Here is a 23934-nt window from a genome sequence, read left to right as displayed (position 1 = left end):
TTTTCTCACCTTGGTTTATTTAGATTTTAAGATGGCGAGGGCAGAGAACTATTTGTGCAAAGGGTGCCGTGTAATTTCATGGCACGTATAAGTATCTTATACCACTAATAGTCAATTTTTGATTTGTATGCCTTTTAGGTTTGTCTCTGCCGCATTTCCTTGCATCATCCTCTTGTGTCTTTCCCCAGTCATGGTATTGTCTGGCTTTCAACACTTCATTTGGGTTTTGGAAAAAGCCCAGGTGACCATTGTCTGTGCTCAGATGGGCTTTTCATAACTAAATCCAAAGCATCTAAAGTTCTGGACGTGGCTAGAGGGATTCAGTGGCTGTAACGATTTTAATTTCACTCCATCTGAGAAAGGCATCCAGGTGGTCACTTCTGAAGCCTACGGAATAGGACTTACCTAATTCCTAACGAAGTCAATGGAACTCCAGTGCGGTTGGACAGGATCCTTAGGAAGCATGTCTGAGCACATGCAAAATGGGCTTTTGCAATAGGTATCAACAATGCTTGATTAGTATTTTTTCAGAGAAAGAACATTGCTTCAGGGATACCTCTGCAGATGGTACACAGAGTGTGTATGCCTTTGTGTATGACAAACTTAATGGATCTGCAATGTAAAATCTTGGCAATACTATTACAAAACTCCACATATTTAAAGTGACAACCCCTTTACTTTTTTTTCTCTGTTCCAAATTAAGATTCTACCTCCAAAGCCAATACATTTCACCCTGATGTTGGAAAACCATTAATTTTGCATTGATATCAGACCAGGCTTTTCTGGAAACTGAGCCCATGCTTACTCAAAGGAGTGTTAGACAAACCAAGGCTGAGTTTCAGTTTGTAATGAAGCCTAAAAGCCGGAGAGTTTCGCATAATTTTGGGTCTCAGTGTGAATGGTCTGTGCAGGTCTAATTATAACCTCCTAATCATCTCTGATTTAAAAAAAAAAATGTCTCTTCCCAAATAATGAGAGAGCTTGTGTCAGTACAATGCCCAGGAGGATTTTCTCAACTGGAAAGCAGTCCAGCAGGGTTTGTGTTACCATATGTCACTTCATCTGGTTAGCCTCATCTAAGGCTGCGATTGCTCGTTGCAGGTTACTATCAGGTTCCAGAATGAGGGGTTCTAGAACACAATGTCCAGAAGTTCCAGACTATATCCTCCTGCATTAGCTTAGCAAACCCAGAATGACTTAAAGATTGCTGCCGCTCCTCATTCAGAAATAGCAAAAAATGATGGCTGATGCTGCTGCAGGAGAGAAGACACTGTCCGTGGTTCAGTTTGCTGATGTTGCTTTTCTTCTCGCTGAAAGAAAGAAATCAGCTCATGGCTAGTCAAGTAAATGTCTTAAGAACATAAGAATGGCCATACTGGTGTCTGTCTAACCCAGTATTCTGTCATCTGACAGTGGCCGGGAATAAACAGAACAGGGCAATTTATCGAGTGATCCATCCCCTGTTGTCCAGTCCCAGCTTCTGGCAGTCAGAGGTTTAGGGACCCCAGAGCACGTTCTTATCAACTTAATGTCTAATATCTATTTTGACAATGCTAACTCACAGGTAAGCAAGACTGGTTTCCAGCTATGCATTTGTAAGTGTTCAGTGAGGCCTGGGGTCTTGGCGATGAGCTGGCACCTGGTCTACCAGCGTCCCAGTGATACGTTGCCAGTCAATATGAGGATACCTGAGATCCCCCATTATTACAGGGTTTTCTGTTTTTGTATTCTCTCTAATCTCCCTGCGCATTTCACAGTCACCATCCAGGGCAGATGGTCAGTAGTATATTTCTACACTTTTATTGTTCAAGCAAGGAGATTCTGTGGTACAGTTTTATTTAAGGTTTTTACTCTATTTGACTCTGTATGTTTGACTTTCACGTAGAGTGCCACCCCCGCACCAGTGTGACCTACTCATTTCTATATATTTTGTACCCTGATGTTACCAGGTCCCATTGATTATCATAGTTCTACCACGTTTCTGTGATGCTTATTATATCAATATTCTCATTTCATACCAGGCACTCAAGTTCACCTATCTTGGTATTTAGACTTCTTGCTTTTGTATACAAGCACTTATAAAATTAGTCAATATTTAGTCTGCCTTCATGTGATGTAATTGAATGGGACTCTGTTTTGTCTGACTGTTTCTCTTCTGTTCCTACGACTGCTTTACCTGTCCAAATCTCGCCTTAGATTAGGTGTGGAACCTAAATCCCGGTGCTAATTTTGTTTTAAAATACTGCAGCTGTTTGAATAATAGGCTTTATGGGATTATTTTATTATTTATTATTTGTACAGCAGTAATGCCCAGAGATCAAGGTCCTTTTGTGCTATGTGTGGTAAGTACACATAGCAAGAGACGGTCCTTAGATAGATAAGACAGACAAAGGAAGCATTATTATTCCTATTTTTTTATTTATCCTTATTTATTATCCCCAGAAGGAGAAGTGAGTCACAGAGGTTTGTCAAAGGTCATCTAGGAAGCCAGGAACTAAACCCAGATTTCCTGAGCCCCCCAAGTCTAATAGAACTGGTGAACATTTTTTGGCCAAACTTTTTTCCAATGAGAAATGCAGATTCATTGTCACCGAAACATTTCACAAATTCATGTCAGTTTTGCCACGTTATTTATTTAGGGGGAAAAATTTAAATGTTTTATTCTGACATTTTCTAAATGAAATATTTTGATTTTTTGGGGGGGTTCAAAATGCATTTTTAAAGATTTCCCTTAATTTTATTTAGCAACTTTCCAAACTATTTTTAAAAAGCTTAGAATTGAAATGAAATGTTTCGTTTTGAGTCGAATGAGATGTTTCCTTCATCCCAAAATAATTTAAAATTTTTTTTAAATTTTTTTTTGGAATTGGCAGTGAACTGAAAAATCAGTCCAGTGTGTTAGGTACAAGACCATCCTTTCTCCCAGATTCATACATAGTCCAAGCCTAGTGATAGGTTTGCATGAGGGCAGAACTTGGCTCTGTATCTTTAAGACAGGTTATATTTAGCCACAGACACATTTTCTCTGGTAGCATAAGTTCTGTCCCATTTACTGTGCATTTCTTTATAGTTCACACTCCTAATTTTCTGTTTGCCCCCCAGGGCTCTCCATAAGGCTTTGCTAAAGTCATCCATACCAAATTAAAGAAGCATATTCTTTAGGTTCCAGAGTTTTACCCCAGTTAATGCAATATTTCAATAAGTCTAAGAAATAAATGTTTGAATTTTGTACTGAGACATTAATAGGCCCAATAAAATCTTGATGAGAATATAAAAGCTTGTAATAAAAAACAGCGCACTCAGCACACAGTGCCAAGATTCTCATCTCCTGTGCGTCTGAAGAGGATAGCCGTCTTTGCATACCTTTCTTAACAGTAGCAGGATGTTTACATGGGCTAGTGAGATATTGTCTGAATGGTTGGGACACACAACTAAAACTGTTCTTAGGAATTCCCTACAGCATACAGTACAACGGGGGCCTTGTTTTGCCCTCTCTTAAGCACACAGGAGTTTTTCCGTGTATGTAAGGACTGAGTTAACTGAACTGTCTTTAACTTGGGGCTTTTGGAACTGCTCCTGTGTCACCTCCTGCACAAGGAAGTGAGTGCTGAGAGAAGCTGAACCAATTCATTGCTTACTGTGACGGATATGGCAGTACCCTGCAGTAGCCTTAAAAAATCTCATGGAATGACGTGTAAGTATCTTTGGAGTCCATTATATATTATTGTAGACCGGGATGGCATGTAACTTCTGTAGGGGGGAGATGTGATGTGAACCCTGGGAAGGGTTATGGACTTCAAAGGACTATATTGAACAATGTGCCAGACAAGAATGGACTTTTTGGACAAACAGTATCAAGTGGTTGCCTGGGGAATCTCTAGGGTACCAAGAACCTGGTTGGGGGGACGGGTCAGAGCCCCAGTCCCATTGTGACTCAGGTCTAATATCTGTCATTTCACAGTGTGGACGCAGCTCAGCTCAAGCTGCAGACCCGAGTCAGAATGATCCATGTAGTGCAGTGTGGAGGCGTTGGCATGTCTGTGAGACCTGAGTCAAGCAGGTTTACAATGTGATGTGAATGCTCAAATGTGGCCTTGGAAATGCAGAGTCCACAAAGCCACAGACCTGGCTCTACAGTGTAGACATACTCTAGGGGGCCTCAGAAGGCCTGCACTCCATTTCAGTAGTGGCATAGGCAACGCTGCCTCAACCAGGGGTCATCCATGGGGATTCAGTCAAGGACTTCCAGCTCCGAAGCACAGACCTCTACCACTTTGAAATTTGGATTTCCACAGTTTTTTAAACTTATGTACTAAGTTTCTATTAGTTACTATTAAAAAAACAGCCTGGAAAAAATATAAAGACATTACTCCATAGGTCTGAAATAATGTGAACTGCCTTAAAACAAACATGAACGTCTACAGCCTTTCTCATTAACTTAAATGCTGATCCTCTCTTCTTGTGATTTAGACAAAATTCCCATAGAAATCACCAAGCAGTTCTGTTTAAGAAACAGGATCAGACCTACTGGCAAGACTGGAGGGTTCCTGTTTCGTTGCTGATTATTCATTTTTATCATTGTGTAATTAAGGCAATTAAAAGACGATTAGTGACCTACTCGGCTTTGCAACGAGATTAAAGGATTCCACAATCTTTTACGTAACATGCGGTTATCCTTTAAAAAAGGTGAGTCAGAATGTGGTGAAAATCTAAAACTCAAACTCATCTGCTCCAAAGTGAAAGTGACAATTCCAGAGTCTGGTCTAAATTATGCATTGTAATCAAGGTCGCTGGATCCTGGAAACAACATACCATGTGAGTGCATTCAATTTGTTAAGCAAACTGCAGGTGGTAGTCTGATTTGATTTTTTGCTGGCGTGCCAGAAAGCTTCAGAAATGCCAAGTGTTCATAAAAACAAAAGGCATGTTTTCTTCAAACCTAAATTGAAAGAGGTTTCTATGGGCTTTTTTAAAAGATGTGTTTATTATGACCTGTTTCATGTAGAAGGGCTGCTGAATTGTTCTCATCACACATTTTCCTCCTTGGATTTATAAGCTTTTTGTTTTGTTTTTGCTCTTGTTCAAATATGGAGAACAGCCCATAATGCCCTAGAGGAAGGTTTTAGGAATTTTAAATGTCATCACTCAAATGAAGCAAAAAGAATGAGAGTCCCATAGCACTTTAAAGACTAACAAATTTAATTTCTGCAGGCATAAGCTTTCGTGGACTGCAACCCACTTTGTCAGATGCAAGAAATAGAAATCAGATAGGGGGTATATATATATACATCCAAGGGTGAGGAACAACAATGAGAAGGGTAGGTGTTAGCAAAGTCCATTCAGTTAGTGTAGATGAGGCCTGTTCACAACCATTGATTAGAAGGTGAGAATGTGTGTGAACAGTGACAATTACTTCTTGTAATGAGAGAACCATTCCAAGTCCCTGTTCAGACCCAGTTTGATTGTGTCAAGTTTGCAGATGAGTTCCAGCTCTGCAGTTTCTCGCTGAAGTCTGTTTTTGAAGGTTTTTTTTGTAGAAGTATGGCAACTTCAAGTCAGCTACAGAGTAGTACAGAGTCACCTGCACATCTACTAATGTAATATATGCCATCATGTGCCAGCAATGCCCCTCTGCCATGTACATTGGCCAAACCGGACTGTCACTACGCAAAAGAATAAATGGACACAAATCAGACATAAAAAATGATAACATCCATAAACCAGTCAGACAGCACTCCAATCTCCCAGGACACTCTGTAGGTGACTCCACTCCAGTGCTTTTTCCACTGGGCTACACCACCTACCTTTTTCATGGGGGTGTTTGAGATGAAGATTCACATGGAGCTTTGCTTTTAGGTACAATGGTTGCCCATCTATAATAGGATGTGAATGGGATGAAATTTGGCCTAGAAAGTCAAAGCTGTGCAAAATCAACTCAATATCTTTTAGAATATCAACAGTGTATGACTTCTCCATGCTTGAATAATATCAACAATCCATTTTTCCCCTAATGCAATCTATTTTTTCAATGCAACACTGTGACTTATCAGTCTAAGACAGTGTGTCAGGCCATTTATCTGATCATCACAGACACACTTAGAGAGTAAATGGACTGTTATAACCAGAATGTATGTGCTTCAATTCAGAGCAAGTTAAGTCATGTGAAGGATAAACTATGTAACATTTATATACGTACTGCTTGGCGTGATATTGCTTTAATAGAAATGCCCTCCTTCATTTACCGAGCTAACGTTGCCTTGAAACGCAAAAGGCTACATTAGAAGCTCACTGTGACAGCAAACGCACCCACATGTTTAAACTTCAGTATTGTCGAGAAGCAAATTGGTTGTGCTGCCTGAGAGATAATCTGTAACTTCTGTGATTTGGGTTGCCCAACCCTGATTTTGCAGGTGTTTAAGGCTGGGAATTCATTTGTCTCCAGCAGAAGACGTGTGACCTTTTTAAATGTAGATAGATGGAAAGCAGTTTCCAGTAGGCTAAATCTGATCTTCTGCATTTAGCACTTGTTGCTTTATGATGGTCTGTGGAAAAGCTGTATTCATGATCTGATATTGACTGGTTAGTTCTGAATTTTTGTGAGTCATCCTTCTTTTGGATAAGATGTAGAAATGAGAGCTGAGATTTCCAAAGACGCCTAAAGGAGTTATTTTCCCAGGTATTTAGGCACCTAACGATGCAGATAGGCACCTGGAGTGATTTTCAAAAACATCTAAATGAGTTTGAAATCAGTAGGAGTCAGGTGCCTAGCCTGGTTCTATGCTTTTGAAAATCTCAGTCGGTGCCTATCTGCATTTTTAGGCTCCTAAATACCTTTGAAAATCTGGTCCTTTGTGTCCAAATTCCATTTAATTTTAATCAGAGTTGGGCACCTTGCTCCCCTAGGAGCTTTTGAAAATCTCAGCTGCAGTCCTAGTCACCTGTGCCTATTAGCAATGTCATGGCACAAGACTAGAGGTGAGAGCTTCACGGTCTTGACCAAATTCCAGCTTCAGTCTGCTCATTAGAGAGGGATCGGGAGTCGGGATTACAAGTTCTGTTCTCAGTGCTGCCACTCATTCACTGTGTCATCCCTGATGTTGTCTCCATTTATGTATCTATCAGTAAGGACAAGTATGCTCATCTATTCACAGGGAGCTCGTGAGACTTAATGTATGTAAAGTGTTTTGAAATCCTCTGATTAAAGCCGTGGTGTTGTGGCCTTCTTTAATAGGTCGATATTATGAAAAAATAAAGACACCATCAGAAGTACAGCCAGACCCTCAGCGAGTGTAAAACATCACAGCTTCCCTGATGTCAGTGGATCTGTCTTGGTTTACATGCACTGAAGTGCTGGCCCGTAATATTTACATTTACATAGCACCTTTCTTTTCAAGAATCCCACATTGCCGCACAGCCTGGAGTTCTGCTCCTGGAGTCTTTGGGCAAGCACATCTCCCAGAGAAGTGTCAGACTGTTTCATTACAACACAAACAGGAGACACTTTGATCTAGAAAAGAAGATAGGATGTTTGTATCAGCACCAAGTGGCAGCTGCCCTTGGTGATTTTAAAAATAGAATAAAATATGTCAGCTATGTCACATTATGACTGAGCTATCATGAAATAATGTGAAAATAAAATAATGAAAATATAAATGTAACTAAAAATAAATGTAAATATAATACAAATAAGAACAGCCAGAAAATAAAATGTGAAATGAAATTCCAAACATTTGAAACAAAAATTTGAAAGCAAATGGCAAATTTTTCTGAAACAACAACAAAAGTTTTGATTTTTTTTCCCCCCTCAAAATCAATGTGGGCTTTAGAATCTTCCAATTTTGACGAAAATGGCATTTTTTGTTTTAAAAAAAGGGTTTTAACAAAACTTTTCTGCCCAGCTCTGCTGTTGACTTCAGCTTGGAGGTGTTGGGTGCTCTGAATCTCTGAAAGTCAGACCCGGGAAGCTGACTTTCACTTTGCGTGTGATCATTTTTACCGGTGCAAAGTGAATACAAAATGCTCCGATTCTGAATCTGTAGCTTTTTTCATCCATGTTGCACTGCTATAAATGATTGCACAGTGGTGCAGGGCAAAGATGAAGTGGGCCCAAGGTTCTGCTGGCCTAAAGACAACCAGGTGAAGCCCAGTAAGTACAGGAATCTTTTTAGTTGCTGTTCAGATTGTACCTGTTCAGAACCAGCACCAACATACAGCAGTGACATCAATAATATTTAACTGGCTTTTGTTGTCACATGTGAACTACAGACCTGTCCAGTTTGTCCCACATCTGCCTCCTGTGTGGTTCTTGCCTCTTCTTCTAAAACATCTGGTGCTGGCCACCATTGTAGATGGGATACTGGATTATACAGAGCACAGGTTTGATCCTGTCTGGTGATTCCTATATTTATACAACACCGGATAGAGAGCAGTGAGCATTTGCAAACTTCTCTGCAAAACCTGTTTGCTTTTGGGTAGCAGAAGAGTGTCTGGAGGTAGCAAAACCACCTAGCAAGACACAGTTTCCCCTGTTCTCCCTGTCTTGGACTCACTGCTCCCTGCCTGCCCTTTCACTGAGCAGAGTTTACAACCTCGCTGTGTTCTTTTGTGCGTGTGGAGGGGGAGGGGAGCTGTAATTTCCAGCTGCAGGATGTAGGTCATTTGCCTTCCAGAACCAGATATACATTGTTCAGTGAGGGTAATTAACCATTGGAACAATTTATCAAGGGTCGGGGTGGATTCTCCAGCACTGGCCATTTTTCAATCAAGATTGGATGTTTCTCTAAAAGCTCTGCTCTAGGAATTGTTTTGGGGCAGTCCTACAGCCTGCCTCATAGGGCAGGTCAGACTACATGATCCCACTGCTCCTTCTACGACTCCTCAGGCTCTTGGGTCTTCGAATTCTTCCAGCACATGTTGACAAAGCTGTTTTTTGAAATCCAACTCTCTGCTTTGCCTGAGCACCTGTGAAAACATTGAAGCTGTCTCAACTTCCCCGGGCTGGCACAGTCGTCCCCCTCTTCACGTGAAAAGATTTGTGTGTTTTGGTGACCTCCACCTTGTGGTAAAGAGAGCTGTTTAGCCTGAAACGCAAAGCTTGCAACGTAACTATCAGGCTGAGCGAGGGCAGTTAGCCGCGGGTGCCCCGTTTGCTGCCAGGGTTGCTGTGTTCTTGAAGTATTTATTTAGGTAATAATTAAAGGCGGGGAGGGGAAGAAAGTTGTTGTTGCCAGTAACCGGATCCCTAGAGGATAGCTTGAAATGAAAGCACCAAGCACTGAGGTGAATAACAGATTGCTTCTCTGCAGTTAGCAGAGTTAGCCCGGGTGGCTGGCTCCCAGGTTAACCTAGCCCTTGCGTGAGCAGACCCACCTGCAAAGCCATATATGAGTTCCTGTGTCCTCACTGTTCCTGGGCTCCCCCACGTGTGTCCCTAGGGATTTTGGGGTCACAACTCATGATGCTTTGTGCTATAGTACCCTGAGCCACTCTGTGATAATTTCCTAGTGCACTGTGGGAGAATGTCTGTCCCTCTAGGAACATGGGGGGACCTGTGGGAAGGCAACGGACAACTATCAGCACACAAAAGTGATTTAGCCTGCATCCTCATGATCAAGAAGGGCAATGTATCAGCCCCAGGTTGTATTCATAGCAGGGCCAGTGAGCCCAGGTTTAAAGTACCACCAAACTCAAGTGAGAGTTTTGTGCGTGTGGACAGGATCGGGGTTAGGGACTGAGTAAAAGGCTGAGTTAAATCTGAAGTGAAGACATACCTTTAGAATCTCCTCAGAGCCAGGATCATTTTGCCCAATTGTAATGTTCCATAAATTTATGAAGCATTGTAGAAAGAATTAATAACCATAACATCATGTTCTTTTCTGCTAACTTGCTGAAGCAATATCCCTAACAAAAATCTCTCTCTCCCCGGGTGGAAAAGAGAATGCCATGCACATTTGTCTTCAAAGATCGCTCTCCACTGCCTGCATTATTGGCGGTACAAATTCCACGTGAGTGTGAATTATCTAAAAAGGTGAGGGAGGAGAGAGAGATCAGAAATTGATTAGTAACTGATTACCATTCTCTTAGAAGGTCGTTATGGTAATGAGAAGACTGACTATAGGATCCTGATTAATGAAGGACTAATTTTTTGTACACTGGAACAGACATCAGGGTGAAGTTGTTTCGTGGTTAAAAGTCTTTTGTGGTTTAAAGGGCGCACAGTGTGTGCCCCTGGGTGAAACGAAATCAGGGCTAGGTCGACACAAACGCTATAGTAGAATGCTTAGAGCCCGTCCTTTGTAGTCATATGATGGGACCAGACTCTTGGCTTTCATTTTAAAAAGAAATAGGATTCCTAGCCCTCATGGACTCAAAATCTTGAAGACGTGACCCAATGGTAACTGATACCTGTCTGAGTCTGCAGTAGCTCCAAGGGATGTGAACTACCCCATTCATCTTAACTGAAACCTGCTGCCAACCAGAGGAAAGGAAAGATCATGGCAAAGTGTGGGGTTGTGACTACAATCCCATTTGCCTTAGTTCAGCCCTGGCTATGATTCTTTGGGGTTTAGGAGTACCAATGTCTTAGTAAGGTTATTTTGTGGCACAGCCCATATTATGTATCATGCACTTAATAGGCTCATGTTTCATTAGAATTTGTTCATATTGCTGGTCTTTCAATAACGAGTGGCTGTAGTTTGTGTTTAACAGAGCTAATAGAAAAATAGAATTGCCTTCCCACAGGAAATGTATATATTTCAACATTTGTTTTCATCTCAGATGGATCCAAAATGTCGGCAGGATGAAACTTTTCACAGGCTGAAATGTTTACAAAAACGTCCATTTGGAAAATATAAAAAAATATTTTGTTTTGGTTTCTTGGCCTGAAATGTCTTTTGATTTTTCTGACAGAAAATTCAGCTGAAATTGATCTTTTCTTGCAGAAAATTTTGATTTAGGCAAACTCCCATTTTCTGAGTGGGAAAGGTTTTGTTAGAAAATTTTCAGCCAACTCTTGTGATTAATAGTGAAGTGTCACTGGGATATTATTGTATCTTTTTGCTGGCTTTGTTTCTATAGGTTCTGTACATATGCCGTCCATACCATTGTCTGGCACCATTAGTCTCTGTAATTCAGATATACATTGTGCAATAAGGCCCTAAAATATCTGTTCCATAATAGTCACAATCATTACAAACCAGAATGATCGTTCTGACGCAAGTTCGAGGATGCATCCTTCAAATTCAGTTACATCATAATGGAATCTAATGACAAGACAACAATTATTAGCAAGTCGGATTTGGATGCATTTGCACACTGAAAATACATTGTGACTACTAATGTGGTTTCATTTTTTTTTATTCAAACTTCTCCCCCACCCGCTTTGATTTAAGTGAGAGACATTCATTTAAGAAGTCCGGTTATGCATTGTGACAAAGCCCTCCTCTACCTCGGTGGGTCCAGCGCTTCCTTCTAGCGGTAGGTCAGGGAACTGCTTCACCCCTTAATGTTCTTCCACCCTCTAGTGATGGGGGAAGGTAATACAGCTGCTCTAAGATGGCCACTCCCTGCTGGCTCCTGGTCCTGTCTCTGGTTCTCACAGTCCCTTGCCTCTTCGCTGGGGCTCTTGCCCCTCCAGTGAATGGCCAGTAAGGTGTAGGGGGGACCTGGTCCAACTCTCAACTCCGGGCCCCAACCCAGGGACCCTACAAGTAGCAGCTTCATGCTGTGGCTTCAGGAAAGCTGCTAGCTTCCCTGGGTTACTTCCCCGTGTCCCTTGACTTAATGTCCGTACCCTGCTCGGACAGGCACCCTTCCTGGACTCCTTGCCAGGGGAGGCTCTTGATCTCTGCCAGCCCCACTGGGCGTGGTAGTGCCGAATCAAATATCCACTTCTATCTTCCCCTTCTGGCTTGGTCTTTTCCCTCAGGCCTCCAGGCCTGGGAAAGATCCTTTGCCCTCTTTGGGCAGGGTTATTCTCCCCCCAGGGGAAAAGGGACTTGCTGAGCCTGGGGTTGATATATTGGCCTTCTAGCATTCTCCGGTAGCCATCTAGTCTGACCCTGTCACAGCATCCTAAAAAATGCTTAAAAAAAAAATTAGTGGTGATGAAGTATGATGGGTTGATTGCACTGAAAACTGATGTCATCTGTTTGTTCACAGAAAAGAGGGATTGATTCAGCAAACCACTTACACATGCTTAAGTAATATGCTAAATAAATTTAGGTATGTGCTTAAGTCTTTTGCTGAATCAGGGCCATACACTGTATGGTTAGTAGCGGCAGAAACTTTTCTCATGGCATCCAAGCTAATGTGAATCAGCCAAGAGCTGGAGGGAACACCCTAGATGTGAATTTACTTCAGTCTCTGTGATTACGTGTTCAAACGTAAGGTACACTGAATTCCATATGCGTTATGGGATAGAAGTGAGTCTTTCCTAGACAACTTTAAAAATTGATGCTTTGTCTGCTGGAGTACGTTCTAGTAGTATATGTAGTCCAAAAACCTGTCACCAATTGCATTGGAGGAGGAAACTCCTCAATAACTGGTTATGGGAAAGAAAGAGAAGGGTAGTGACTGACGCATGCCCTGAAATGTGTGGGTTTATATTTCTTCCAGAGCTTATGTTTATTTTTAAACATTTACTATTCAAACTCTGGATATTTCAGTTATCCATATACATTTCCAATCCTCTTTTTTTAATCCCCAAGGTACTTTTTTGGTAAGAGCAGGGGTTTTGCTCGGTTGGTCAAAATTTCCCTGTTTCCAATAACATGTGGTGTGTTTATTGTTTGCCTCGATGAGGCATTCCACCCCAGGAGCGGCTGTCTTCCAGCAGTGGGTGAGTGGGTTCCTGTGTATTTTGATTCTGACACTTTGAGATGAAAGGTGCCATATAAATGTAAGAAACTGAATTCTTCAGTGTATCATCAACACGCAGAACTTGCTTTGTATCTTCCACTGTTCTATATTGTGGTTAATTCTTATGATTATTATTATTACTTCTATTACAAATGATAATTATCTTCCTCACAACAAAATGGGGAATACAAACACATTTAACAGCATGTTATGGGTATTTGTTTATCAATCTGCTACATCCAGGGCACGATTCATGCAGACTAGAATTACACTTTCATTGAGTGTTATGCATTCTTGATTGCCAGCAAAGGGAGACTGGATTGATTTAATTTGATGTTGACTAGAAAGAGTGGGGAAATGATGTGCTGTTGCTATTAATACTGTCGGAACTATCTGAAGCTTGAAGTATCGGAATGTGAGTATAGTTGGACTTTTACAATTGAGGCAATTTGAAGAAAGGGAGCAGAGAAGGAAAAGACATTTATTGAGTAAGTTTCTATAGTATTCTTGTTATGGAGCTGTAAAATCTTCTGGGGAGGGACTGCCTTTCACTGTATGTTTGTAAATTGCCTAGCACAATGGAGCCCCACTCTTGGTTGGGTCTCTAGGTACTATTGTGATACAACTACACCACGTGGTAGCTACTACCACTGTTTCAGAAGGAGAGATTTTTCATCAAAAGGAAGCGATTGTCTGTAGATGGGAACGATTTGTTTTAGATGATGTTTCCTAATAGCCCACTACAACCCCTGTTATGTCAAATAAAGGAGTCCCACTGAATTGGTTCAAATCCTTAAAGAGCAGGAACTTTCCTTTCTGGTGACTCATGAATTTAGGAAACAAGCAGAGTCCAGATTTAAGCAGATTGTCCACTAGACATGGGCATAACTCCTCTTGATTAAAGTGGGTCGAAGAAATGTGTTGTGGGCTCTTGCTCGTCTGAACATATTGATGAATAAACCAGAACACATGGGATGTGGAAATTGCTTTACCAGAACACCAGCTGGAACAACATGACACTGCTGCATCAAAAGATACCACTCCTTGGTGACTAATTATTAATTACTAGCATGTGCAGTAATTGCTGAATGACTTTTTAAATACCGCATGATCTAGGTGAACATTCAGAACGTTAATTGGTCCCAATCTAATCTAAATTCCCACCTACCTTTGTCATAACTGATTATGCCACCATAATTGGCTGGTTTTCTCGGAAGTACCTCTCTTCTGAGGCAGTCCAAAGGCAGTTGGCCAGCCAAAATGTGGGTTCCTGTCGATGGTACCCAAAGGGACCTTCAGAGCTGCTAGTTCCTGAATTCATCCCATGCAATTGTAGTTTTCGTTCTGTTTAGCAGTATCTTTTCACCATTACACTGGAACCTCATTAATGTGCACTATTTATTTATGTATTTAAAATAATAGACACCTGCCCACGGCTTTAGGCATCCTACCGTCATTAACTTTACAATAAATCCAATTCAATCAAATCAAATTGAAATACAGTAAATTCAATTTGATTACGCGGATGTCATTGCTGAAGCGCACTAACGTGTTGCACGTTAATCAGTCCGTGTAGACCCTGCTGGCGTGCATTAAAGGTTCCCTAGTGCACTTTAACGTAGTACCGTTTGGAACACGACTGCATGTATATAGAAAGAGAGGCTCGAAAACCTCGGATTTTTTGATATCTACATAGAACTCGAAAATTGCGAAAAAAAAAACAACTCCTCAAAACATGAAATTAATAAACTCGGGGGGGGAAGACACTGTAATTGTAGGTCATTATAACCAAAATCTTGAACTCCACTGGGCAGCCAGTGCCATGTTCCAGGGCACTCTGGAGTCATACGCTTCCTGTGAGATGCTCTGCTCAGTAAGCGAGCCACTAAGTTCTGCACCAGCTTCCGTCTCTGAATGGTTTTGAGAAGTAGGCCTGTGTAGAGCGCATTACAATAGTCTAATCTTGAGATGACAAGGGCATGGTTAACTGTGGCAAGCTCCACATCCGAATCTCCTAGCTAGAATGCAGGTGGTAAAAAGCTGACTACGTCCAGGCTGTAATGTGCTCATCAAACAGCAGGTGGGGGTCTAAAAGCATCCCTTAAATTGTGAACAGTAGTAACTAATGGCAGCTGTCCTCTAATCCAAGGGACTGATGACACTTCCCAGTGATGGAAGGATCCACTCTGAATTTTGCAAAATATGAAGTGAATAAGCTCAGTAAAAAGAAAAGCCAGGATAAAACATGAACCAAAGTCCTTCGCTCATTTGCTTTGACAGTTATGCTGTAGCTGGGTATTATTTATGACAGCAGTAATGCCCTGTAGTGCATCTTGTAAAAGTAATATGGCAGCTCACAACTGTCTTTGCTACCAAACCTTTGCTGAGAGGTGGGGAGTGATGGCTACTTTTTTGGGTAGATGGCGAACTGTGTGGAATAGAGATGAGTGGATTAGGAGTGGTTAGAATGTATTTTACCTCTTTAGTTAGGGCTTAGATGCCATGGTAATAGAAAGACTATAGACAGATGCGGAAGTGCCATAGGATTATCTGAAAATTATTCTGAGCGGTGCAAACATTCCGATTCTTTGCAGTTGTGAAAAACAGCTGCAGACTGTACAGACTTTTAAAACTTTTTCTAGCACAGTCTGTTTCCCAACTCATTAGTCATCCAACATACACTGTGTGCTGCTAGCAAAGAAACAGATGTAGCAGTTAACTCATTCGGAGTAATTACATCTGTCAGAGTCTATGCTTTCTAGCGCTGACCCCCTCTTCACTTCAGTTTCCTTTCCCAGGAATTACAAGGCTGGACAGTTTGTGTTTGCCAAGTACCAAGGATGATGCTCTTTTCTCCCCAGCTAACTAAACCTTTCCAGCATTGGCGCTACTGTCTCCAAGACTTAGCATAGAGTCTGCCCTGTGGATCCATAGAAATGAGGCCTGCATTCTCCCACTCCAGCACATAAAGTGGTATTGGCGAAAGTTTAGTGCAGGGAATTTGGGACAAGAGGACCCTGCCTGTACCATTTTACTTGCAGTCTGGGACTGATGATGTCGTGTAGTCCATCATCACCCTGGTTACAGATGAGGAGAAAACACCCTAAAGTCCGTGAGAGTCCTTGCAGTGCAGATTTAATTTAAATGTGAGGTACTTAGATACTATGGTGACGGGTGCTATGGTGACTCTGAAAGCAGATAGATGGACTGGCTAGGTTATATAACTGTGTGCCTTACTTTATCCACCTGTGAAATGTGTGTAACGACATTGCCCTACTACTCCCAACTAGGAGACGGATGCTATTCTCATATGAAAGTTGCTACGTAAGTGGTAATGGTTTTATTGTTATCACTGCTGTATGCTAGCTGCCATGCACTAGCTCCAGACACACCAAGGCCCATATCCCGCTCTCAGTTACACTTGTACAAATGCAGAGTTACCTCAGTTGAAATCAGTGGGATTGTGGAGCCAGTGAGATCAGCATGTGGCCAACCAGCACTGCACACCCCCCAATTATTTCCCTCCCCCCCACTTCACAATCCTGTGATTGTGTGGCTCTACTACAATGCTACTTGGCTCTTTAAATGTCAAATCTCACTGCAGTTTGCATGTTGCCTTGTAACTCAGCATCACATCACAGAAGGACTTTGAATCCATTCCAAGTTGTGAGTTGGAGGCAAGGAATTTTTCTTTTAAAACCCTATCGCATGCTTCCTGCACAACCTGTTTCGGGCACACTGCCTTCTGAGTTGACCCACCCTTTAACTCAGAAAAAAAACAGTCTTGTCATGTCTCTTACTTGGAGAAACATTAACAAAGGGAGGTGACGGATTCGAGAGGGAGTTCTGCATGGATGGACAGGCTGGCATCAAACTTCAGGAGCTCCTTGTTTGGTCACAATAAGGAAGTTCAGCAGCAGCAGCAGCTTTCAAAGTGTAAAAAGTTTGCCCCGGCAGTCGCAAGGAGAGGAATGCTGCGAAGATGATGGATTTCTTAAGGAACTTCGTGGTAAGTGTGGCACTGAAAAGGGGGAGATGAGTGCTAAGTGTGCACTGCCTATGTGCCCCAGCGCATTCCATGTGGGATCGTCAGCTGCCTTTTTCCAGCATGTAGCACTCCTTCGGGGTATAATTTACGAGGAGAATTTCATTTCAAATGCTAATTGCATTTTTCTTCTTCATTAAATCGTTCCGAACCCATGGTACACTTTGACTAAAACCAACCTGAGTGTGTAGTGTGGGAGTTAAATAAATATTGGGCGGCAGTAGCCCATTTGGCTATAAACAGTCCACATACAGCGTCTAATGCTGAGTGAATAGAATAAACATGCCTTTTCCTAACAACGTACGATTAACTCTCTCTGCACTCTTTACCTTTTCTGTGCTTTTGGAGTTTAGCTTGAAATGTTGACCTGTGGGGGGGGGATTTGAAACGGAGCGAGAGATGCAGACTAAATGATTTTCATCTTGTGCATTTTTGCATTTATAAACCCAAGTTACTAGACCAGTTTGGCTTGTCTGTACTAAGAATGGAGATTACTTTGCACTGTGGCATTTTGTTTTCCGTAGGATTTGAGAAGGGCATACAGTAACTTCAGTTTTGGAACACCAGTGGCACAAGAATTGGGGAAAAGTAGACTGCCTGTGCTACTCAAGTTAACGCTACAGCAGGCAATGTTACCTGCTGATAAGAATCAGAAAAGCGCATTTGTTTTGACTACAATGTCAAAGATGGAAAGATTTTATGTGCACTATAATATGATCAAGCTTAAGGTTGCAGAAGTACTTCGGAGCTACAGGCAATACTGTCCACTTGAATTTTTTTTTATATAGATTCTTTTTTTAACAAATTGTACTGTCTGCTTGTACCACTTTAAAGAGTGGGCCAGATCCCGCGACATGGCATCGGCTGCTTTGTATTGCCCTGCCGGTGTATTCTGGCCCTAAATCCGTTTTAACTAGCTCAGGGTGGGTCGTGCCACCACTGGAACAGAGGTGATGTGGGACCAGATTCTCAAAAGCACCGACCATAGGAGCCAGATTTTCAGAAGTGCTCAGCACCCAATGTGCACCAGTTGTGGACGCTGGATTCTTTTGATAACCTGGCTCTGACAGTGCAGCACTGTAGAAAGAAGCAAGACATAAGGAGAGAGGCAAGACTGGGTTTGCCATGAAGTTGTGCCATTCCTTGGTTGTGCTGATAGCTTCTTGCAGCCTTCATGGTGTGGAGTAAACTAGAGCAACCCCTAGGCTACTGTTATAGTGAAAATTATCCTCTGGCTAATATGTTGTCTCCAAAGGATCATACAGTGGTTGTCTGCTTTCTTCTCCTCTCTCTGGTTTTTCTTTTTTAGACACAGATCCTTTTGTCTGATTTTTGGAAATCTGGTTATTTACTGCAGAGTCCACTAAAAAGCTGCCTTCAGTGTCGTCCTCTCTAGTATTGGTGCCCTCCAAGCTTAGGGGACCTCTTCAACCCATTAATGAGCAGCGAGCAGAATCAAGGCTGCTAATCCCATCTTCCACACCTCCTCCTTTGTATCTTGCCGCTACTATCCCTGCCTTCTCTCAGCTGTATAGCCCTTAGCCCACACCTCTTGTAACCTGCACCTGAGCTCGAGCTGTTTTCTGACCGCTGCCCATTGTGAGCAAACAAAGGAATGAAGAAGACTGGGGGAGAGGAGGGAGGGAGGACAGAAGCTGCCTTTAAAGTGCTTCCTCCTCTGCTTGGTTCTGGAAAAGCCACATGTTTGTTTATTGGGCGTGTCCCAATATTTTCCAAGTGTATTTTGGGCAGAGGAGTAGCCTGTCTCTATTTTTAGACAAGAGATAGCCCCCACCCACTCCCTTTCCCCATAGGGATCTAACTGAGCATTCAGTTGAATTACCCTGGGATTGTTTGATCAAAAGATCTGAAATTACAAATGACTGAAAATTCACAAAGCGATGCATTAATCGAGTTTAGCTGGGCTGGCTTGCTGGAAGCTTGCCACTCGTGTATTTAATAGCCTATGTCTGTATTTGTTCTGGATTGGGCTGTGGCTGCAGGGATCTGTATGTTTTGTTACAAAGTCTGTCTCGTTTAGCCTTTCAGTTCTCAGCTAGTGCTTGTGCAGATCAGGCAGTTGTGTCTGTGCGCCATCTTAACAGGCGAAAATGGCCTCTGACATGCAAATGGGGAGACACGAAAATAAAAAGGTGCATTGAGCATGTGGTCCTTCACTTCAATGGACGTGGTGTTTCCAAGCTCAACGCTGGAGTGTTCACACTGCATAGGAAACCTGGGTTTACAGTTGCCGGACGCAGATCTCACAGCCGTGCTAATACATCCATGCTACATATTGCAGACCTTCTGACTCAGGTCCTGCGGCTTGATCTGCGTCCACACTGCAAAATGGCAGGCCTTGGATCTGAGTCTCAATGGGACTCGGGCTCTGACTCACCCCCAGAGCAGGGTCCTGGGACCTAAGTGCTTGCTGATCCAAGTCAGACTGATATGTGTGTGTGTGGAAGGAGGGCTTGGGCTCAAACCTGAGTCAGAACCTATGCTCAGTGTGCAGTGTAGACACACCCATAAAGCCAAAGTAATCCTGGGTAGTGCAGATGAGATGCAGAGGTGACCTGGGGAGGTGAAATCCATCCGCCAGTTTGGGGGCTTCCACCAGCCAGCATGCAGAGGTGGCTGGGAGGCTGCAGTAATGGTCCCAGCCCCTCTCTGTCCCATTTTCCCAGCGTGGTGAACCTTTGGAACCGCTCATTCTATCCTGTGATTGGGTTAATATATATATATAAAGCATCAGACATTAAAAAGGAACTTCTTTAAAGTAGTAAAAAAAAAAAAAAAAAAAAAGTGGGACTAAACCAAGAAACTATCCTGAAAACATGAACCCTAAAGGGGCAAAACCCAGAAGGTAAATGAAAAGAACCCCAAACATATTTTGATGGTCTCATGATTTTTAACTAATGTCATGATTTTTGAACACTAGGTTTACTAATACAAATACTGCTAGTGTTATAAGAAAAAATTGTAAAACTGAATGTAAATTGGGGCCGGTAACTGAGACAACAGATTACTTTATAGTGTATTTAGTTGAACAAGGGGCGATTATCATGTGAAATATTATATTGCACAACTGAAAAGCAAACTCTGAGTCATGCTAAAGTGATTTAATAACTGATGGTTATTAACCTGCTAATGGAGTTGTCATGTTCCCTATATTTATTTTGCCATAAAGGTGGGTAAGTGCTCCACCTGCTGCCTTATTTTGACCCCTGTTCTGGCACTTCCTGTGGTGAGCCAAGCACTTTCAGTGTTGTTATATCAAGAGTGACTGTAATGCGATGAAATGAATTGCAGAAGGGAGTTGAAGGGAAGTGGCCTTATTACAATAAACAAGGAAAGAAAGAGTCGTCATCGTGGGGTGTGTTTGATGCATTTAGCCACCTACTGCTAATCTCATGAATTTAGTGATATTGAAGGGAGTGAATAATTTATGTATAAAGAGGTAACTTGTCCTTGGGAAAGCTCCTTGGACTCAATCTTGTTGGTACACATATCTGAGCTCTGACTGGCAGGTGCGCTTGACACGTATCTGTTCAACAGTACACCAGGTACCACTCAGAAATTTCTGTCTGTTGGTCTGTCTGCCTACATGTCTGGTGCTCATCTCTATAGCATCTGAGCACCGTTCTGAGGTAACTGAAGTGGGGTTGACAGGTCGAGGAAAGCCTACTGCTAGGTAAAGGACCAGCAAGCCACGTGCTTGGGTCTTAAGCCACGTGCTTGGAAGGAAAAAGGTCTTTTCTGCAGCTGGAGTTAACCAAAGGAAATCTCAAAGGCTTCTTACAGCCAGGTTTCCTCTGGCTTTGATCAATCCAACCCCGAGATTCCCTGATGCTCAGTCCTCTGATGGTCACTTGGGATACAGTAATTCATGTTGACTGGGTCTTTCATAGCTAGGCCCCATGGCAGTTGTAGCCATGAGGGTTCAAACCAGAGGTTGATTCTATGCTCGGGGAGTGAGTTTTAACTATTTGAACAGGGTCTTTATGCCCCGTTACGTGAAGCTGGGATCAAATGTAGTTCCTGTCTCCATTGAAGAGGTTTAAAATACCAGGTTGTGTGTTTCTAGACAGAATGCAATGCGAAAGAGGGCAAGGACTGGTACTGTTAAATCATCACGGTTAGAAAACAGTTGTTTTATCAAATCTTTCTCCTCAGCAATTAGCTGATTAGCTCTGTGGGTTATGGTAATAGCTTATGCTGTGCTGGCGAGAGGAAGAGAGCTACTTCATTCAAGAGGTTCTCACAGAATCCCCGCAGAAAGGAGTCTGTGAAATTGAACCTGAGGAAGAAAAATCTCTGCTCTTTTGCCCTAAAGCAGCTCTTCGTACGCTGTACATATACATTGTTACCCACTAAGTTATGTGTCAGTTTGGCCTGTCCTCTGACAAGGTGTGTGTCAACCACTGATCCGTTACGAGATGGAAAGTCAAATCTGCTTGTGTGTGTGTGTGCATGCAATTATATTGCCCTGTGATTGCTTCATGAGACAACACAAACCACAGTAATGATGCTGCTAAAATGTGTGACTATATTTCTCTCCATAGAGGGTATAAAGCCACCGGTGCTAATTTTGGGAGAGGGGAAATGTTTTTCTTTTGGCTAAAGCACAGGGGTAGGAATCAGGACTTCAGGGTTTTAACCCCTGGCTCTGCTACTGACTTACTGGGTGAATTTGGGCAAGCCACGTCAACTCTCTTTGCCCTAGCTTTATATTTGTAAATGGGGATAAAAACACTGCCTTCCAGGTCTGTTGTCAGATTTAATTAATGATGTTAGTAAACTTGGCTTAGTTGGCCCTGTCTCAGTACAGGTCGCTGGACTTGATGACTTCTTGAGGTTGCTTCCAACCCTACATTTCTATCTTTCTATCGTTCTATAAAATGCTTTGAGATCCTCAGATGGGAGGCACTAGAGTGTGCACGCTGTTATGACTATTACTATATGAGTATGAAGGTTTCATGGGTTACCATCACTAATGGTAGCCGCCTACCTCAGCTATTTAATTTTTATGAAGTTTTTTTCTTTTTTACTGTCACACTTGTAATAGAAAAGATCTAACATTCATCTCTGGTGTAAATTAACTGCTCTTTATAAAACCCTCAGTGAATTACTTTTCTCCTCTCTGGTCCCATTGAACCTGGAGATGGGTCAGAACCAGAACCCCATATCCAAAGCTGGGGAGATGTTTGAAATCAATGTCCAGATCTAAATTGTGCAACTTGACTTCATTTCTGTTCCAAACAGGCAAGTGATTTATCTTTCATTTGTTTTTCAGTCTGCCGAGTTCTTTGAAATGCTGGAAAAAATGCAGGTGAGTCGCATGGCAGATGTGTTACAATACCACACATTATTATGCATTATAATTATGCATTATTTCTCCTTGGGAAAACTGTACAGACTGACAATAGACACATGCTGTGCGTATAGCAAGTTCCTAATGTGATCTTGAAGTACATTTAACATGGCAGGGCGATCTTACAATACACAAACATATTCCATATCACTGTGTCATTAAAAATATTGTCCCGTGTTGTTAAAATATTAAAAAACAGAGGATGCTTTGGTACTAAAACTGAACATCAGAAATTAGATGAAAATGTATAACTTCCCAGAAGAATCTTGGTGAACAGCAGGAGATCTTAGGGACTTGTCCCTTTGTGATCAACCCACGTTGTTGTTGAAAAATTCTTTGAAAGCACCTCCCCGGCTTTCAATCTTTCTAGGCTGTCAGCAAACACTGAAACACACACAGCCTGAAACGGATCGCAATGATTTTCAGGTGCATGCGGTTTAGAATCAATAGGCCAGAAAAGAATTTGAAGAACAGTTAGCCAAAGACTCAAAAAGTAACAGTAAAAATATTTTTAAGTACATCAGAAGCAGAAAGTCTGCTAAACAACCAGTGGGGCCACTGGACGATCGAGATGTTAAAGGAGCACTCAAGGAAGATAAGGTTATTGCGGAGAAACTAAATGAATTCTTTGCATTGGTCTTCATGGCTGAGGAAGTGAGGGAGATTCCCAAAGCCATTCTTTTTAGGTGACAAATCTCAGAAACTGTCCCAGATTGAGGTGTCATTAGAGGAGGTTTTGGAACAAATTGATAAATTAAACAGTAATAAGTCATCAGGATCAGATGGTGTTCACCCAAGAGTTCTGAAGGAAATTGAATGTGAAATTGCAGAACTACTAACTGTGGTATGTAATCTATCATTTAAACCAGCTTCTGTACCAGATAACTGGAGGATAGCTAATGTGACTCCAATTTTCAAAAAAGGCTCCAGAGGCAATCCTGGTAATTACAGGCTGGTAAGCCTAACTTCAGTACCAAGCAAATTGGCTGAAACTATAATAAAGAACAGAATTATCAGAAACGGAGATAAATAAAATTTGTTGGGGAAGAGTCAACATGGTTTTTGTAAAAGGAAATCATGTCTCACCAATCTACTAGAATTCTTGGAGGGAGTCAGCAAGCATGTGGACAAGGGTGATCCAGTGGATATAGTGTTCTTAGATTTTCAGAAAGCCTTTGACAAGGTCCCTCAGCAAAGGCTCTTAAGCAAAGTAAGTGGTCATGGGAGAAGAGGGAAGGTCCTCTCTTGGATCAGTAACTGGTTAAAAGATAGGAAACAAAGGGGTTAATAAGACTGGGACTTTTCAGCTTGAGAAAGAGATGACTAGGGGAATATGATAGAGGTCTATAAAATCGTGACTGGTGTGTAGAAAGTAAATAAGGAAGTGTTATTTACTCTTTCTCATAACATAAGAATTAGAAGTCACTGAATGAAATTAATAGGAAGCAGGTTTAAAATGAACACAAGGAAGTATTTCTTCTCAGAATGCACAGTCCACCTGTGGAACTCCTTGCCAGAGGATGTTGTGAAGTCCAAGACTATAGCAGGGTTCAAAAGAAGAACTAGATAAGTTCATGGAGGATAGGTCCATCAATGGCTATTAGCCAAATGGGCAGGGATTGCTGTTTGCCAGAAGCTGGGAATGGCTGAGAGGATG

General features: G+C 42.0%; 1 protein-coding gene across 8 annotated transcripts in view; it reads left to right on the top strand.

Annotated features, from left to right (window-relative positions):
* RAP1GAP2 (RAP1 GTPase activating protein 2) overlaps positions 1 to 23934 on the top strand; it is a 204673-nt gene that overhangs the window by 135330 nt on the left and 45409 nt on the right. For 7 of the 8 annotated variants that reach the window (XR_010917989.1, XR_010917987.1, XR_010917988.1 and 4 more), the window contains one exon: positions 22200 to 22235. Coding sequence is in view for 5 of the 8 variants with exons in the window: in XM_067538009.1 (XP_067394110.1) it covers positions 22200 to 22235 (36 nt within the window). In the remaining 3 variants the exon portion in view is untranslated. Of the gene's footprint in view, positions 1 to 16760; positions 16868 to 22199; positions 22236 to 23934 lie in introns of those variants that run through there. The other variant, XM_067538012.1, reaches the window with a different exon arrangement.

This window comes from Emydura macquarii, unplaced genomic scaffold (assembly GCF_026122565.2).
Source record: "Emydura macquarii macquarii isolate MOO-44397 ecotype Brisbane River unplaced genomic scaffold, CSIRO-AGI_Emac_v2 contig_450, whole genome shotgun sequence".
Taxonomy (NCBI): domain Eukaryota; kingdom Metazoa; phylum Chordata; order Testudines; family Chelidae; genus Emydura; species Emydura macquarii.
Note: the sequence above shows the minus strand (reverse complement) of the source record. Positions and strands in the feature narration are given on the sequence as shown.